The 18,708-nt window shown below is 38.1% G+C and overlaps 1 protein-coding gene across 1 annotated transcript in view; it reads left to right on the top strand.

Moving 5' to 3' along the window:
* pdzd8 (PDZ domain containing 8) overlaps window positions 1-18,708 on the top strand; it is a 51,143-nt gene that overhangs the window by 15,975 nt on the left and 16,460 nt on the right. The window contains exons 2-3 of the mRNA XM_053510163.1: window positions 7,997-8,110; window positions 10,871-10,973. Of these exons, the coding sequence (XP_053366138.1) occupies window positions 7,997-8,110; window positions 10,871-10,973 (217 nt within the window). The remainder of the gene's footprint in view (window positions 1-7,996; window positions 8,111-10,870; window positions 10,974-18,708) is intronic.

Genomic DNA, 18,708 nt, shown 5'->3' with positions numbered 1-18,708 from the left:
GTCTTCCAAGAAAACCTGAAAAATCTTAAGGCATGGGTGGAGATTCATTTTCTAGCAGGACAACCATACACACAGCCAGAGCTACAATGGAATGGTTTAGATCAACGTCCATGCCTAAATCCAAATGAGAACCCGTAGCAAGACTTGAAGGTTTGCTGTTCACAGGCGTTCTCCATCCAATCTGACTGAACGCGAGCTATTTTGCAAAAGAAGAAGACTGGGCCAAAATCTCACTCTCTAGATGTCATGACTGTGGTGGAGGGAGTTTATCAGAGAGGAGTGTAAAAGAAAGATGATGTGGATGGATGTGGGAGTATTGGTGAGGTGTTGGTGTGCGTGCGTGTGGGTGGGTGGTTGTTAGCAAGTTGGCCAGCAGGCTTGGGATAGCAGTTTAAAGCTCTTCAGCTTCCATTAGAGTTGTCATGGCTTTGTAGATCTGTGTGTTTTAGTATTTAAACGTCATCCAGTGTAGAGGAGTGTGTAATAACGCAGCACCTGCTAATATCACATAGACCATGGAGTTGTATCGCACTAGATCATTCCTGTACACACACACACAAACACAGTGGCAGTTGGGGCGGTGGTGGGACTGTGTGTTAAGGCTTTGAGTTACTGATCGGAAGGTCATCGGGTCGAGTCCCAGCTCCGCCCGGTTGCAGCTTTCGGGCCCTTGAGCAAGACCCTTAACCCTGACTGCTCCAGGAGGCTGTATAATGGCTGACCCTGGGCTCTGACCTCAGCATACTAACAAGAAGCTGGGATATGTGAAAAATAAAGGCTGAAATTAAAACACACACACACACTTATTTACTGCTCACTACTTAGATATACACTGCATATTTCTTCCTTTTTTCTTTTTCCTCCGTTTTCTTTAATTCTTTTTCAATCTAGTTGCTGTATTTTATTCTTTGTTGCTGTTTCTTTATTTCTGAGCGACGCATCACAGTGTATTTTCTTTCTTTAATTCTTTTTCTTTGCTTCTGTTGCTGTTTTTCTTTCTGTTCCTGTTTTTTTTTTCTTTCTTTCATTTTCATTCACTGTTGTACTCTCGTCTTTGGTTTGTAATCTTTTTGTCCACATGATACCCACAGATGAATAGATACAGTATGTTTCCTTTTTTTTTTCCCTTTTCCTCCTCTTGTTAAAGAAGTGACACACACACACACACACACACACACACACACACACACCACTCGCTGTGTCTGGTACATGTACAATCCCCATACCTCATTCCAAAAATCATCCTTCCAGCTGCTCGGCTTTCCTGCTTCCCATAACAGTGGGATCAGATCTAATGGCTCAGTGTTGAATAGACAGACGCAGAGACTGATAGTGATACCCTTAGCATAGGGAGGGCAAGTTCGGGTCAGAGTTCTCTTTCACTTCCTCTCTGTCTTTGTGCGTTCTGTAAGGATATGTCTGCATATTGTTCGTTTCTTATGTTTTATTCACCAAAATCGATTATGTGGCTGAATCTCAGCAAGATGATGAATTTATAAGTTATTTATTACTAGAAATGATGTTGTTTATATTAAAATCTATATCTAAGATGTTATAATATCTGATAATAGTAAGAGTATAATAATATCATAATATAATAAAAACATAATAGATCTATATTTGTTTTTTAAATAGGAAAAAATCTATATAATTTTGTTAAGCTATTTATAAACAGATTTTAATCACAGTTTAAAAACATGGATGATATTTGAGGAAAGTGTATTGTAACTGATATTAAATACACTGATCAGCTCTTATATACAGTATAGCGATGAATGAATAAGCAGTATAAATGAGAGAGAGTGCTGTTGTACTGAATATCGGCACATGTCATGCTTATAATCAGCACAACAGCACTACCTCGAGTGGGATATTTCTTTTATTTAACAGTTCCACAAACAGATCATTATTATTATTATTGTTATTGTTGTTGTTAATAATAATAATAATAATAATATTGTTGTTATTATTATTTTGTTTAAATTTACCCAGTTAGTTAGCTTCTCCGACTACCTGTGAAACATATGATTATTACCCGAGCTCTCTCAGGGGGGAGGGATGAGAGGTACTTGCGCTCCCACATTAATTACGGCTCTACATCCATCAGGGGCGTCTGTGAGCTCGCGCACGCGGAAGGAGCGGCTAGCGCTTTCCTCCGAGTGTGTTACTCCGTCCCTAACGGTACATGAGCGAGCAGTTAGAAAAGATACGGGGCGGTTGACGTCACACAGTTCGGAGAAAACACGTGATAGTCTTCGCCCTCCCGGCTGAATGGTAGTAGCAGCCTTAATGTGGGAGCCCCCTAGTGACGGGGAGGAATTGGCCACGACTAAATTGGGGAGAAAATTGGAGAAAAAAAAACACAAAAATGAAAAAATAAATAAAAAACAGAAAGCTGATGTTCCACACACCAAGTAGTGCACTTGATTAGGGGTTAGAGAGGGATTAGGGATTCAACATTGCTTTTGCAGGTAGCTAGGCGGTATACCTCGTGTTAGCCATGAACAAAGCAACACGAGCGGTTCAGAGGTGATTCGGAACGACTTAGAAGGTGTGTAGTTTAAGAAATGTTTTCTTGTTGAAAGTGCTTCTGTGAATGGTTTTAAATGTGAGTTTTGGCAGGCAGCTGCTCTCCCTTCAGTACCGGGGATTGTACAGACCTACTTTCACCCATGCTGTGACCGAAAGTTAGCGTAATTACCGTTTGGTAGAACAGCTGGGGCGCAGGTTGTTGCGGAGAGTTAAACGTCCCAGTGCTGTTATCGGCTGTTATCACCACTCGTCCCGTCCCGTCAGATTACTTTGTCAGTACTAAATGTTATATTATTTTATTGTTTCTCTCTTTGTCTAAAGCAGAAGAGCTAAATGGAGTTTTTGAAATTTCCAACAGTCGTGAACGGGAACTTGACGTAATATAATAGAGATATGCAATGCCGGAATGTTCAGAGAAAGACTGCACTTAAAACTACCGCCGTGACTTCACACAAGTCCTCATTGTGTTGCGTTAGAAAATCCTCTGCGGCCTCATGTGTCCGTGTCCAACAGCTTCTGTGCTCATGTAGAATATGTGCTGATCTGGGGTCAGGGATTAGGGTCCAGAGTTGTGAGAGGTGGTGTTGTAGAGAGAGGTAGATATTTGTGACTATGCAGGATGCAAGCTGATCTCTGTGTCTGGATCGAATATCCGTGTATTCGCTTGCATGCGACGCCTGTAATCCGATTGCATCAAATACGCGCTGCTATTGTTGCTGCTGTTCTGATGAGACGCACTAGCAGACAAAAGGTCCACAGAGTGATTCATGCCCTCATTAAATCAACCCTGAATACGTTTTGCATGTCCTTTGCTAGGCTTTATCTTAGCACTACTTTTTAGATAAGCAAATTAAGCTAACCGTACTAGCTAACGCTCAAATGAGACACCAGCTACTGTATCGTTCTCCAAGCTCGTGAATGTCTTTAAAGAGAAGTACAGGCAGGCGTGAAGGATCTGAACTAGCTGATCTGAGGTCAGGTCATCATCTCCAGATAGAAACTGACCTCAGGGGTTTGCTCTGTGGAACATGTGCTAATCTGAGGTCAGACCTTGGGCTAGGGAAGATCTTCTGCATGCGTATGCGGAGGTCCTGTGGGATAGACCTGTTGTGTTGAGGTATATTTGTGGTTTGGATGGATGTCAAGCGAGAGGAGGATGTGAGCACGCTGGCCATAAGGCTGCTGTTCCCGGTGTTCTATACATGATCGAGATTGAGTTTATTTCTTAATACTGTAAGAGCAGATCATACTGAGGTTTGGGACAACATAAAGCTAAATAAATAGAGGTGTGAAAAAAGAATTACAACCGTATAGCTTTCACCTGCGGATGTAGTACTATTAATCAATAATTCATTAATTAGGAGTTTAACTGATGATAAATCGGCTAAGTGATGATGCTTTATGCTTTATCTTGATTTCTTTCTACCTTCTGTTCTAAAATCTTTTTTTTCTGCTAATCTTTTTTGTTCTTCCTTTTTCTGCTGTTTTCTTTTAGCTGATCTTTTTCTTTCTTTCTTTTTTTAGCTGTTTTTTTTTCTTTCTTTTTGTTAATGCACATTTTTTCTTTTTTGGACTTTTCTTTTTTTGTTCCTTTCTATCTGCTGGTTTTTCTCTGTCTTTCTTTCTCACTTTCTTTTTTTAGATGTCCACTTGAACATTACAGATTTCAATACAGAATCAAGATCTTCTTTCTTTCTTTCTTTCTTTCTTTCTTTCTTTCTTTCTTTCTTCTATCTCTCTATATAGCTTTTACTTGTTAAAATAATATTCAGTTATCTTTAATATTAAGAATTATTATTCATCATTATTATAAATTGTTAAGAATTTAACTGACTATCAATGGATTAACCAATAATGATATTTGCTTAATATGTTTTGCGTTATATTTCTCCGTAGCTCCTGTTTCTATTAAAATAATCTATTAACCAGAAGAGAGTGCTATTGCAGTTCGGGTGATTGTTTTTTTTTTTTTATGTGCCTCATTAATTAGTATTTCAGCATTTGTGCTGCTAGAATAGTTTGAACAAAACTTAAACTTAGGAAAAAATGTACAGGTTGTTAACATTACTAATTAATGATTAATTGATTATAGATTGTCGACGAGTTCAGCCCAGCTTTACCGAACGTCAAAGTACAAACCCTGGACTTGATCTGCGTTATTGTGTGGCCCGTATCCTGAATGCGTTCTGATTTAACGTTAGTCCCCTACAAATAGTCCTCTGATTTTTAAGTAGACTGTAACGAGCACCAAGGACGTTGTTTCTAGGCAACATGGGACACTCCGTACCCAATTACGAGTCTTTCGGCAAATCTGCAAACGTGGCTTGTGTCATAATAAGGTCTTAATGAAGAATGAAAGAAATTCCTTTTTTAAAGCCTTGGGGAGACAAAAAAAAAAGTTGCAGTGATTTTCTTTTTAAAATGAAGAACTGCAGTTTAGATTTCTGCTTTCTGTTTTACCCAAGTGTATTTTACTCCTGGAGCTTTTTAAACCACTTTATGTAACGTGAACCATGAACGCCTGCACTTAACAGGACAGACACACACTCACTACTGTACTGTATACTGTATGCTTTATCTTTAGTCTTTATCTATATTTAGTTTGCGTTATAAAGCGTGAGTGTGGGCGCGCGCGTGCCAACCATATGCCTAACCTGGTTTCGTCTGATGTCTCATATTGGCATGTGGTACACAGGGCCACTGATCCTCACAGCTCTCTGCTGCCCAAACTACATCCCTCTCTTTCTCTCTAATCAAGACTCATGCGTCTGTCCTCCTGTCCTCCTGTGCTCTTGTCCTCCTGTCCTCATCTGAAAGACTTGCAGCTAGAGTAGACTTCACCCCCGAAGTACACTTGTTTGGATCGCAGCCATGCCATGTGGCAGACCCGGTTAGGGGTTGCTCTGGACGATTAGTCACTGTAGTGTGAGAAGCCTGAGACACACACGTGGTGCATTACTAGGAGGAGGAGTACAGTGTGTTTCTGGAGTTCTAGACATCATCGATTTTGGGGTGGATGATACGACACAAATCCATCATATCCGGCGGAGAACACGGTTCACTCATTAAACTCGGTGTGTTTAGATTTTTTGAAGAGCTGAATTAGTGAGATTTTAGCCAGAGCACATCAGTATAATATCGAATGAGAATTGGTTAATCTGGCAAGCAGTGTTATATCTGTGATTTGTTAATGGTGAGTACAGGAAAGTTAACCCTTTAAAGGTGTGTGTTTGGGTTTTTCATGTGGGCTTGGGTTTGTGTAAGCGGTGGCATGGATGTATCCATCCATCTGTCCCTCTCTCCCCATGGTGTGCCCTCATCCCCCTTTTTCTCCTCTCTATCTGTTTCTTTTTCTGACTTTCTCTCTCTCTCTTCATTTCTTTCTCTCTCTGTCTCTCTCATTCTTGCTTTCTTTCAGGCAGCCTGTCTCTCCCTCTCTCTCACCCTCTTTTAGTCTATGTCAAAGACTGTATCTGTCTGTTTTTTGTTCTTCTGCATCTATCTCATTCTTGCTCTCTTCCAGCTTTTCTGTCTTTTCGTGGTCTCTCTCTCTTTTTCTCTCTCCCTCTCTCTCTCTCTCTCTCTCTCTCTCTCTCTCCCGGGTTTATAAATGTCTTTTTTTTTTTTTTTAACACAGCCAGTGTCTTTTCTTCTGAAATCGCAGATCTCCAAGTGTGACTCACACAGCTCCCATAATGCTTTGAGAGCAGCGAGTCTCCGGGTTTCAGACTTTAAAACCCCAGGGATGAGCAGAAGCAGACAAAAACCCAAATCATGAAGCTCTCAGACACAGTGCGTCGTAACACAAAATGCATCTGACTGTAAAATCTGATCAAATTATGCTCTGAATACATTCATATAATTTTATTCAATAAATCTTTTTTTACTCAAAAAATCAAACAATGTCTTGTGCACGCCTTTTCAAATTTCTGTCGGCAGATGTAATAAAATATAATCACAAGTTAAACACGACACTAAATGCATTCCGGGGTTTACATAGAGAATCTGTTTATTTGCTGCTTGAGTTTGATGAGCAAAAGTGCGTTTTATATTGTACAATCAATCAGACAAGCGCTGTATAATAAAAGCTCCGACTCTGAATAGAAACGAGTGCTCTGGTGTTTAAAAGTGACCGCTTTGATTGACAGAACAATACACACTGGAATGTGGCATTTTGGGTGTAACTTTAAGGTTTGCAGAGAGAAGGTGTGTATTTCAGGGGATGGTTATTTTAGAGTGAAGCTGTAGCGCTCACCAGACGGCACGGGGTCTGGAAGTGTGCAGTGAGTAGTCCAAAGATCCCCCCCGAGTTTCTCCCTAATTTAGTCGTGTCCAATTCCTCCCTGTCACTAGGGGGCTCCCACATTAAGGCTACTACTACCACTCAGTCAGGAGGGCCGAAGACTATTTCTTGTTTCCTCCGAACCACGTGACGGCAGTTTTGGAGCTGCTCGCTCACACACCATTGGGGGCGGCGTAACACACTCGGAGGACAGCGCTATCCACTCCTTCTCCTGAGCTCCGTGAGCTCACAGACGCCCCTGATTGGCTGTAGAGCCATGATTAATGTGGGAGCACTGAGTGTACCTCTCAGCCCTCCCCCGAGGTGGGAATCGAACCCAGACCCTGGAGGTGCCAGACTGTCGTTCTAACCACTAAGCCACCGTGGCACTTTATTAGTTTTTTTTAGTCATGCAAATTCTTTTGTAGATGCGTTAATTGTGCTTTTGTTCTCTCGAACACACTCTAGGATGGCCACTGGGTTGCCAGATGACGAAGACAAAATCCTACTGAGCAGCGCTAAAACTTCCTCCACTCTGATAAAACCGATGCTAAATATCTGTATTAGAACTCATAATGTAGCTCAATTATATATGAAAATTCTGATTTGATGATGATGATGATGAGATTATTATTATTATTATTATTATTATTATTATTATAAGTCATGTATTATTATTTTTATTATATGAAACATTTTTAAAAGGAAGGTCAATGATTTTTTTCTGAACAATTGTGAAAAAAAAGTTTTAAATAAAAAAATAAATCATGCTTTTCGTTATCATTATCATTAAACAATATTTGTTAATCATAACTTTAACAAGTATTTAATATATTTTTAATGGATTTTTTTAAAACACTGGACATCTTGATTGTTCTTTAGTGGTCAAGAGTTCCCTGCTTTAAGTGTTCTTTAAGTTCTATAAATAATGCATGAAAAGCGATATTAATTGTCAATCTTTTTTCTTCCCCCCCCTGATCTGTAAAATGATCGCCTGGCGCACCGAGCTAGCTCTAGGACGGAGGATGATTAATGTTGTTACATTTAGTACTGAATGAACTCTAGTTTAACATGTATAATGAAAATAATTGGTATTTTGAGCAATGGAGTTTTTCCTCATCATTATGAATCATATCGTGCCACGGAAATGACTTTGATTTGTGATTTCTGTTTACTTAACAGGTACAAGCCGTTCTTTCCGTTCCAAGTGCAGCCGATGCCTGAGCCAGACTTCTCAGTCCAAGACGAGCGGTTGGTGGAGGGACGCCTCCGTGTGACACTTGTTGAATGTAGCAGGTAAGTGTGTGTGTGGGGGGGTCAGGGGGTGTGTGTCACAATGTACACCGAGATCAGGCTGGAGCATGCTTATTACAGTCTATTTCTAATGTCGCCTGGGCGTTCGAATTAAACCGGGACTTGTGCAAAGTAGCAACGCAGTTGAGAGTAAAAACTAGTGCTCACTAGTGCTTTAAAACCGTCAAGGTAGAAAGTTTTCTCAGTAAGCAGGAGCCCTGATTGGACTGGCTGCTTCACGTCTGAAACCCCGGCCTCCCAGGAACTCCTTTAATGGCCATGAGGAAATGGCTTGGAGCGAGGTCAGGACTGTACGGGGGATGTGGCAATAATTTAAGTGATCATGATAACAGGATGTGAGTTTGTTGAGGATGAGGATTTGATGCAGGAAGCACACACAGCTTCTGAAGAGTGCTAACTAGATTTATCACGTATCACTCAGTCCAGAAGAACCAGCGTGAGATCAGTGACTCAGTCATGACGAGGCTTGTTGAGTGTGTAGGGTTGATATTTCTCCACTGAGTCAAGAGAAGAAAAAAAAAAAACCCAATACACTTAGGGTCCTGGTGTTCAAAGAAAATAATCGATGCCAATGAAACATTAGTCATACTTTTATATTCAGTTTATATTCGGCTTCACTATTTTTCCTTTCCCATGAGAGAAAGAGAGAGAGAGAGCTTGTTTTTTTGGTTGTTTGAGAAACTAGGAAATCCTGTCTTGGAAGATTTTCCCATGGTGGAGGAGCGCTGACCTCGGCCACTCCCTTACAAACTAAATCCTGTTGGTTTTGCTTTACTTCTATATCCTTTTATGTTTTTTGTAAATTTTCCTTCATCTTTTTCTCTTCGTCTTCAGTGATGATTTTTTATGTAGTGAAATTTTATTTCTAGAGTACAATTTTTCCCCATGTTCAGTTCATGCAACATAAATTTTTAGTTCTAAACAAGTTCTTTATTTACATACTGCTGACTTTAGACTAAATAAAATTTAACTTTACGTAAATGCAAATCTCGATATCTCAGAAGAGCTTATTTCATGTTTTATAAGGTCAAACATGACCCAGTCAGGATTCCCGGAAAGAACTAAACCGATCACTCCTGAGTGGCGTCACAAACGCGTTCGCCCGTACCGTCCTGAAATATGACCTAGGAGTTCGGTTCCTGGGTGATGCCACGCCCATCCGTACCCAGGAATCTCAAAAACGGATTGGCCGTGCTCTCTCTCTCTCTCTCTCTCTCTCTCTCTCTCTCTTTCTCTCTCTCATCAATCACTAAACATCTGTAAGCTCATGCAAGTGGAAGGGGCGGATAGCCCCCCCCCCCAGTGTGTTACACAAAATAAATGATTTCCAACAATTAAGTAAAATGTTAATATATTACATTTATTTTTGCTTTTTATTTTATATTTTAGTTTTTCAATATTAAATAAATCTGTGTAATAATGATGTGTGCATGATGGACCTGTCCATAGTTCATATTCAGATCCAGCTCTGTAAAATGACACAAAAGATACTTATTCTTTATTATTGTTTTTTTAAGAGTGAAGCGAAATGATATAAATGCAAAATGTTTGCCATGCTTTACATATTCTTAAAAACGTGCATGTTCAATTTTTACTGAACCTCAATAAAACCTTCCTCGTTCAGACTCCTTCAGACCTGAGCCAAACATTTACACGTCTGTTCAACTGTGTAGAAAATATCAAATAAATGTACATTATTGGGTCTTTTATAGTATTTCATAGGATTTAAAACCTGTACAAAAAACTTCACTGTAATACACGGCATATTGTCATTGTTTTATATAGAGAAGTGATTTAAAGCGCCCGTATTTATTCCCCAGGCCTGATTCTCAGAGCAGCTCGTTTTCTCTGGACATCCGGGGCTCGAACCTCGTCTCTGTCTCTGTTGTGTTTCGGTATTGAGGTCGGCTCAGGGCCACACCTGGGCTTTCTAAGTTTCAGCAAGTTCATTTAGTGTCTGTAGCTCAGCCATAACACACACGCACACGCACGCACGCACGCACGCACCACTCGCTGTGTCTGGTGTATGTAATTGGCCATTTATAGACCTGCTTGTGATTAATGCAGTTAGTTGAGCTATTAGGAGCCTGACCTAAATCTGATACACACGCTGTGATGCCAGGGATCGTGTGTGTCTGTGTTCTGTTTGTGCGTTTGTCTTTTCGTGTTCTTTTTTGTGTGTGTGTGTTAAGAAAGTGAGTTAGATGGGTCACAGTGCATTTTCGAGCATACATGAATCAAATAATTCAACAGCAATAATATTTTATTTAACAAAATTGGTACAATAATAAAAAAAAATAATAAAAAATAAAAATATCACTTATTAATAGCTGCAACAATATCAGTAACTGCAATATCAGCAAACTACCAGGAAATCTGCGCTGAGGTGTTCTTTCCACTAGAGGGCGCCAGCTGCCCAACATGTCCTAGTGAGAGCTGTCACTGCTGCTTTTAAAAACACAAGGCGTTGAAGCTCCAACAAGACAATCACTTTAATTTGTGTGAGTGGAGGAAAAGTGCTTCTTGGAACGCCTTTAAAAAAAAGTGTCGACTCGATTCGAGACAGATCCGATTTAAATCCCACACGTCAGGCTTTCAGACCTCGTTCCGGTCCTCTGTAGTTCATTACCTCATTTGTCTTGGAGATTTATTTACGTTAGATCAGTGGTGTTGTGTTCGTTCTTTAAGGGATTTGCTTAATAGATGTTTAATCACGTTGCGCTTCTCGTTCTGTCTCTTCAGGCTCTTTATTCTGGGCTCGTACGAGCGCGAGACCTACATCCACTGCACTATTGAGCTCAGCAGCCACGAGTGGCAGGAAAAACCTCGCAGCTCCATCAAGAAGGTATGCATCTGTCTTACTGTATACACACACACACACACACACACACACACACACACACACACAAAAAAAAAAAAACACATTTAAAGACATAAATAAAAAAAAGAGTTTTAAATTGATCAGAATTTTTATACGGTATGTATATTGTGAAAAAGTATTTGCCCCCCTCCTTTTTTTCTTCTTTTGCATGTGTGTCACACTAAAATGATTCAGATAATCAAACTCATTTAAATATTACGCAATGATAACCAGAGTACATAAGAAGTACAGTTTTTAAATGATGGTTTCATTTATTAAGGGAAAAAAGCTGCTCGGCCCTTTGTGAAAAAGTAATTGCACCCTTAACCTAATAACTGGTTGTGCCGCGCTCGACGACAACAACTGCAATCAAGTGTTTGTGAGGTCTAGCAATGAGTCTTTCACATCACTGTAGAGGAATGTTGGCCCAATATTCTGCAGAATTGTTTTAATTCACCCACATCCGAGGGTTTTCAAGCATGAACGGCCTGTTTAAGGTTATCTCAGTCGGATTTTCCAAAACCCTCTAATGTTTGTTTATTTGTGAGTCGTTCAGAGGTGGACCCGCTGGTGTGTTTCGCATCTTTGTCCTGCTGAATAATAAATGAATAAATTAAATCATCTTTTAAAAAACTGCATTTTGTATTTACTCGGGTTATTTTTGTGTAATATTATATTATTTCATCCGAATTATTTAAGTCTGGCAAATATGCAAAAAAAAAAGAAAATCAGCAAGTGTGTGTGTATCTATATATGTGTGGGATATGTATATCCCCTTCATATTTTTATTGGCCACATACACAACCAGACACAGTATGATATTCATTGAAATGCTTACACGACTGTTTGTGACCTAGAAAAAAAAAAGGGGCAAAATACCAATAGAAAAGAATTTTAATCATAAAATCTACAATATATAGTAATTTGTTATAATGAAATAAAATAAAGTAAAAATGTGTAAAAAAGGTAAAAAGTATAAACTGTATAAATAAACTGTATAAAGTATATGGCATGTGCATTGTGTGCAACATATCTGTAGGCCAGAAAAAAGCAGCACATTATATAAAAGGGACTTTTCTTCAGAAAACAAAAAGGAAAGCCTCTGGGTTTTGCTGCATAAAAAATGCAGCAGGTGCGTCAAAGTCCTGAGAGGGACCGCGTCTGGTCAGGTGGGATGATTAGTAAAACTCAACAGATCATTTCATTATAAACTGCACACACACACACACACTGCACATGGGAATGTATTTTAAAGCATCTTTAAAAAGATCCTGTGATTTAGTGAAAGAGGGGATGTCATAATATCGTCAATTTTTTTATTATTATTTATATATATATATATATATATATATATATATATTCTTTTTTTTTATTAAAAAATATATATATTTATTATTTTTTTATCACTCCATGCCTAGATCTAGAGCCAACACAGAGCCAGGGATTTTAAAGGTTTGTACGGGTGTAAGTTTGATTACAGTTACAACTCGGATGTTCGCTGCCAAACAGCAAATCAATAGCCTGGTGTTTTACAGCAGCGCTCTCTTTTCAGGGACTTTTTCTTTCTTTTAAAGAGCAACGGGAAACTTTTACTAATTATTGCAATTTAGAGGAATTAACATTCCCCCTCTTTTTCTTTCTCTCAGCCAATACGCGTTTGAGAATTAAAATGTCATCTTTAATGGCGTAATTCTTTCCGCCATTTGTTGAGCCGCTGTTAAATACGCCTTACTTATTAAACAAGTTAAATATCAATGATCATTGATCAAACATTTTGTTTTGTCTCAACCACCTGCTTTTTTTTTTTTTTTTACACACAAGTGATTTTCAAGTTTCTAATCGATTCAAGTTCCTCAAACTTAGTTAGGATGTGATGTGACGGATCCATATCTGAATGCCCGGCTCCCAGTTACCAGACCAGTGTTGTGGCCAATATATTAAGCACAGAGCCTAGTGAGTGTATCGTGCTACAGTATGATGTACTTCTGCTTGATGTGCGGCAGGCTTGCGCTGTCAATCAGGTGTGCTTAGTAAAATATTAATTATTTATTTATTTTTTGTAAATCATGATTAGGATTCTTACAAGATTGTTGTTGAATATTTCTTTTTGCATAATGCTTTTTTTTAATGTATATTTTGACCAGGATAAAAATGTAGATTACTCTTAATGGCTCGAGCTGTAATATTTTTTTACAGCAACAAGTATTTTCAATCACTTGTTGCATAGAGATTGTCTGTGATGTGCCTGCAGAACCTTTTCTGTCCACCAGGGGGCAGAAGAAGCATTACTGAAATGTGTGGTGAAAGTTGTCCTGTGTGTCTATAATGAGATGAGATGTTTAGGTTAGAATGTGAGAGGGCGCGCACACACACACACACACACACACACACACACACAAAACCAGATGCTTAATTAAAACCATCACAATGGGTTTTGTGTATATTACAGATCGTGTGTGTGTGTGTTTTTCCATGGGCTCTTCAGGTAACAACGAGAACATAGAACATAATAGGCCAGTGTTATCACTCTGACGTTGAGGTGTGTGATGTGTGAGACATCAGTGTATAGCTGCACATCACACATGGAGTAGACTGATCCAAACTCATAACATGGCATGTACAGTACAGTACATGTGGATGCAGGTGTGTGAAAGCTGCGGCTTTGATGCGTAGATGCATACGATGTGTGTGTTTGTGTGTGTTTTATCACACACCTATAGAGTGGAGGAATCAGACTTCTCAGCAGGGCCTCAAACACAGGATTACAATATGCACCATCTGGAAAAGGTCATTCTCTCTCTCCCTCTCTCTCTCCTCATCTCTGTCTCTTTTCTGTCTTTACGTCTCATCTGCATTTATTCCTTCCTTCTCTCTCTCCCTCCCCTTTTTCCCCTTTATCTTTTCTTCATCTTTTATCTTTCTGTCCTTACACAATGCATTCATTCTCTCTCTCTCTCTCTTTCTTGCACACTCATTTTACCTGTGTTTTGATGTCTCTCTCCTTTATCACTCTGTTTTGCTTTCTCTCCATCTCACTGTTTCTTGCTGTCTGTCCATTTCAATTTTTTTTCGTTTTATAAGTTTTCCTTGTCCCCGCCTTCCAAAATTTTTTTTTTTTGCCAGTTCTTTATAAGTAACTTATTGTGCAGCGCTCTGAAATAATTCTCTCTCTCTCTCTCTCTCTCTCTCTCTCTCTCTCTCTTTCTCTGTCTGGTCTTTATACCGTATGTGTAATGAGCATTTTTCTTTTGCTTTCTTTGTCCCATTAATATTTTTCCTTCACTTCTATCTTTCTCATCGTCCCTCTGTCATTTTTTTTTTCTATTCCGTCTTTGATCACCACTTTCTTTTCTTTTTTTCCCTTATTCTGTCCTGTCGTGACTTATTCACAGTCAGCGTGCATTAAAAAATATGTTGTTCTTCAGGTTGGTTATCTGTGCGTCATCATCGTCTACCTGGACGCCTGCCTGAGCTTTTTTCCTCTCTCGTCACTGATCTTTCCTTCCTTTTATCACAGGTTTAAAAACGCTGCCTGAAACTCATATGTGCTTTATACATATGACCTTTGACCTTTGCTAAACCAGCTTGATGACGCGCGTCGTTTCCGTGCACATCAGTCATCACCCCGAATGTGTGGAATTGTTGGAGTTTATAGTTACAGATCTAACGCAGTAATGTTACTTAGTTACTAATAAAACATTCGTCCATCAACATTGATTCATCCATCATGAAGGAAGCACATGTATACAATACAAAAGTATTTCCAATAAAATAGTCCGAACATATTTTTATTAATTTTTTAAAACGGCAAAAAAACACAAAAAATTAACATTTAAATGTTTTAAAATCTCATGCTTTACCATATGCATGTGTTAGTTACGGTATTATTAATGATCTAATTGAATAGAAATTAATCAATAATATGAAATTAGACAGCATGTAAGTGAGGAATTGTTCGTTACCCTAATCAGTGTGTGTAGAGATTATATTATATATTATATTTATATTATTATGTTATATTATATTTTATTTATGTTAAATTGTTTTCTTCTTCTTATTATTATTATTGTTATTATTACCAATCCTATATGGATCTTAGATGGTGAGGGGGGAGTCTAATGAAAATAATAATAATTATTATTATTATTATTTTATGTTGCCAAGATTCTGTTTATTTACTTATGTTTGTCTACCTATCTATCTATCTATCTATCTATCTATCTATCTATCTATCTATCTATCTATCTATCTATCTATCTATCTATCTATCTATCAATGCTTGTTTATCTATCTATTTATTTATTTTTGTTTATTTATCTATTTGTTTGTCTGTCTGATCAACTTGTATTTTTTTTTTATTATTATTATTGTTTTTTTTAATAATCTCTATTTTGTTCTGTACGAGCGTTCCTGCCCTGCCCAGTAACCACTGCCCTGATTTTTCTAGAGATTAAAAAACAACAGCAAAAGAATTAAAAAGAAATAAAAAACAAATCTAATCTTGGTGAAGAAAGCACGTACACACACACGTACATATGCGCACACCCTCCCTTCTTTCAACATATTGCACTATTAGCAACACACACTCCAGATCACACATGTGCTGCACACATGCACTTATTCTGGTGCTGTAATTCAACGGTCTTAAAATTAGTTCTTTCTACTAAAGCATTGATGAGGCTTGTATCACACACACACACACACACACACACACACACACACACACACATACGGGGTATATATTTACACAGCTGCTCTAATGACTGACTGATGCTCTGTCTCATTACAACTGCTCATAGACTACGGCATGAAACAGACCAGCACAGACAGTGTGAGCAAGATGAATTACGCACAAAAATTTGAACATTTACATACGTTTCTATTTCTTTAATGAGTAATCACGGGTCTCGGAGCTCCCCCTGAAGTGCATCTTAAGGCTCCAGCTGAAATACCTCTCAGATAATGCATTATTTTTTGTACCTAAATCTCCCTTTACTTCACTCCTCCCTAAAGCATAGAGCGTTTAAGCGTTTAAGAGCTACTGCTGAGCCACGCCCGTCCTGAGAGTAGCAGAGCTGAGTACCAGGCTGGGCGAGGGGACCTTCTTATATAAAATCCCAAAAGCCCATACCAAAAGCGCTGAATTGTTTCTTCTTCTTCTTCCTTGTTTGGACACATCTGAATAACTAAAAAGTGAATTTTACATACTCTTATTTAAAAGTTTGATTTTGCAGGAGAATATGATTATTAGAGATGGGGAGAAAATCAATTCAGTTATATATTAAATTTTTCTGTGGCAATTCTTACATGAGCACACTGACCTCAGAGTCCTTAATTTTTTAAGGCATTTTTTACATTTTGCATTTAAGGCAGTAAAATTTTGCAACTCTTCTATGATCCTGCAGGTGGTGCTCTAGATGCTCTATAAACTTCACAAAGCACAGCATTCTATGTAATAGGAGCAAAATATTTGCTAAGTTTGTTTAGAATTGTAACAATCTGAAGAAGGAAAACTTTTTTATTTATATTTTTTACATAAAATACATCTAATCACAATACAAATCAAATAATACTGTATCGGTATACATCCCAAAAGGTAATTATTCAACTATATTGACAAATACTATCCTTAAATACTTGTATACAAGTATAATATATTAATATCTATTAATAATAGTAACTTGAATAGTAAATATTAATGTCAGACACTGCATGAATGTAAAAGCCTTAGCCTCAGGTTAAGGTTATGTCCTGTATGTGTGAATCAAGTATACACTGTTTCAGTATGCTAAATGTGATTAGCTAATTATTTGAACTGTATATGGTCTTTTTATAGCCATTTACTAACACGCGTTCTTATTTCCTCTTCCTCATGGCCTAGCATTAACTAACAGAACAGTTAGCTTCATTCACCAGCTAGCTTATGCTCAGTGTCCGTGTATATCTGTTGCCTAGCAACAGTGCTATTAGATCATCCATAGATTTTATACCATTCGTCTGTTTTTGTTTGTTTGTTTGTTTGCGTCTTGGAGCTGTGGTTGTGGTTTACTTGTTTATTCGTCTCTTTAATTCTTGATCTTGGTTCATGTGCTTGTTTCACTCCTCCGTACTTTAGAGTTCCGGAAGAGTTTGTTTTGAGTTGTGCTGGTTTATTTGTTACTCTTCTGTAGTGGAACATTCTAGAAAGGTCTGTTTTGACCACCCAGAGCAAAATGTTGTTACTCAGAATGAGCTTTTCCTTGTCTCATGAGCTGTCTCATTACAAGCTCGACTTTGCCTTTTCTATTTCTCCTAAACCCGACTTAGGAGAAACAAAGAGACATAACTGAGACACAAAGCGAGACATATCTTTGGAAAACATTTGAGAAATCTAAGATGTACATGAAAAACAGAACTGCATTTGAATGAGAAACAAATGAGCCATATTTAAGACCATAATGAGATTAAAGTCAGATATAAATGAGATGCATGAAAGTTACAGAAAGGCCACAGTATTGTGACAATCGTCCAGTGGAAAGAATCGGTCAAAAAGAACGGGTCAGTGCCAGGAAACGTTCGCTTACCGGCTACATCAGTCTTCTCTTGTGGTGGACGTCCAACAAGTTTGTCCAAAGTCTGCAACTCCTGGAGTTGCTTAGTATCTAATAGAACAAAAAATATATATATTAAAACATTTGAGATTTACCTAAACACCATTCATCTCCTCCATTCCCAACTTTCTGAAGGTTGAGAGTTGGGCTTGAGCTTACTCATGGGCTGGTGCCTACCTGACTGATGATGTGCTGATGGAGACACCGGAACATTCTCCTGCTGTTTCTTTGTTGAGATTCTTGGTCTCCTAAGGTGGCATGCTTCTGAAAAGAACCCAGTTAAAGTTAAATGTATATAATTACCAAGATAACCTTTCCACAAACAAACAAACTGGTCTTTATTTATAGAATATAATTAACCCATCTCTTCAAAGGTACATGTTCAGGTAACTACTGATAAACACTGAACACTCTATAATAAATAAGCTGGTCTTCAAAAATTGATCATGCAGTAACATTACCATAAAAAAAAAATGAACAAGCAAGATTTCGAAATAAATCATTTATATATTGGTTTTTGTAGTATTTGTAATTGACTTAAGTTGTTACTAATCTACATATCTTCATTTTAGAGATCCAACCTACGACCCCCCCCCCCCCTCCATCTACCTGAACATGAAGAGTAAGATGAAGTATAAAAAAGTGCTAAACACATTTTAGTGTAAATGGCACTGTTATTCATATTTCGGAGAATTAGAGGTAATGAGCCATATTTGAGACACATTTGAGAAGATTGAGAAAACAGCTAAAATCTCATTCAAGTCTCAAAGACGGATCATTTCTTCATATGCGCCTCGCACACAAGACAAATATGAACCATCTTTGAGATTTAAAATTAATGAGCCACATTTGAGACACCTTTTGAGAAGAGGCAGAAAACGCCTAAATCTTATTCAAGTCTTAAAGACGGCTCTTTTCTGTTTAGGAGACAAAGAGGAGATTAACATGAGATCTCAGCTAGGAGTTTCTTTGCTATGGGCATGGTTGTGGTTTGTACGTTTACCTTTTATGATCAGAGTTCTCCAGTTAAAATCTTTAATATTGACATCAAGATTTGTGCTCCTCATTTATTTGTTTATCTTTTCTTTAATGGAATTCTTAAACACGTATTTTTGGAGATCTGTGGTTCT

This window comes from Clarias gariepinus, chromosome 13, assembly GCF_024256425.1.
Source record: "Clarias gariepinus isolate MV-2021 ecotype Netherlands chromosome 13, CGAR_prim_01v2, whole genome shotgun sequence".
In the NCBI taxonomy this organism is placed as follows: domain Eukaryota; kingdom Metazoa; phylum Chordata; class Actinopteri; order Siluriformes; family Clariidae; genus Clarias; species Clarias gariepinus.
This window is presented reverse-complemented; position numbering and strand designations above follow the sequence as displayed.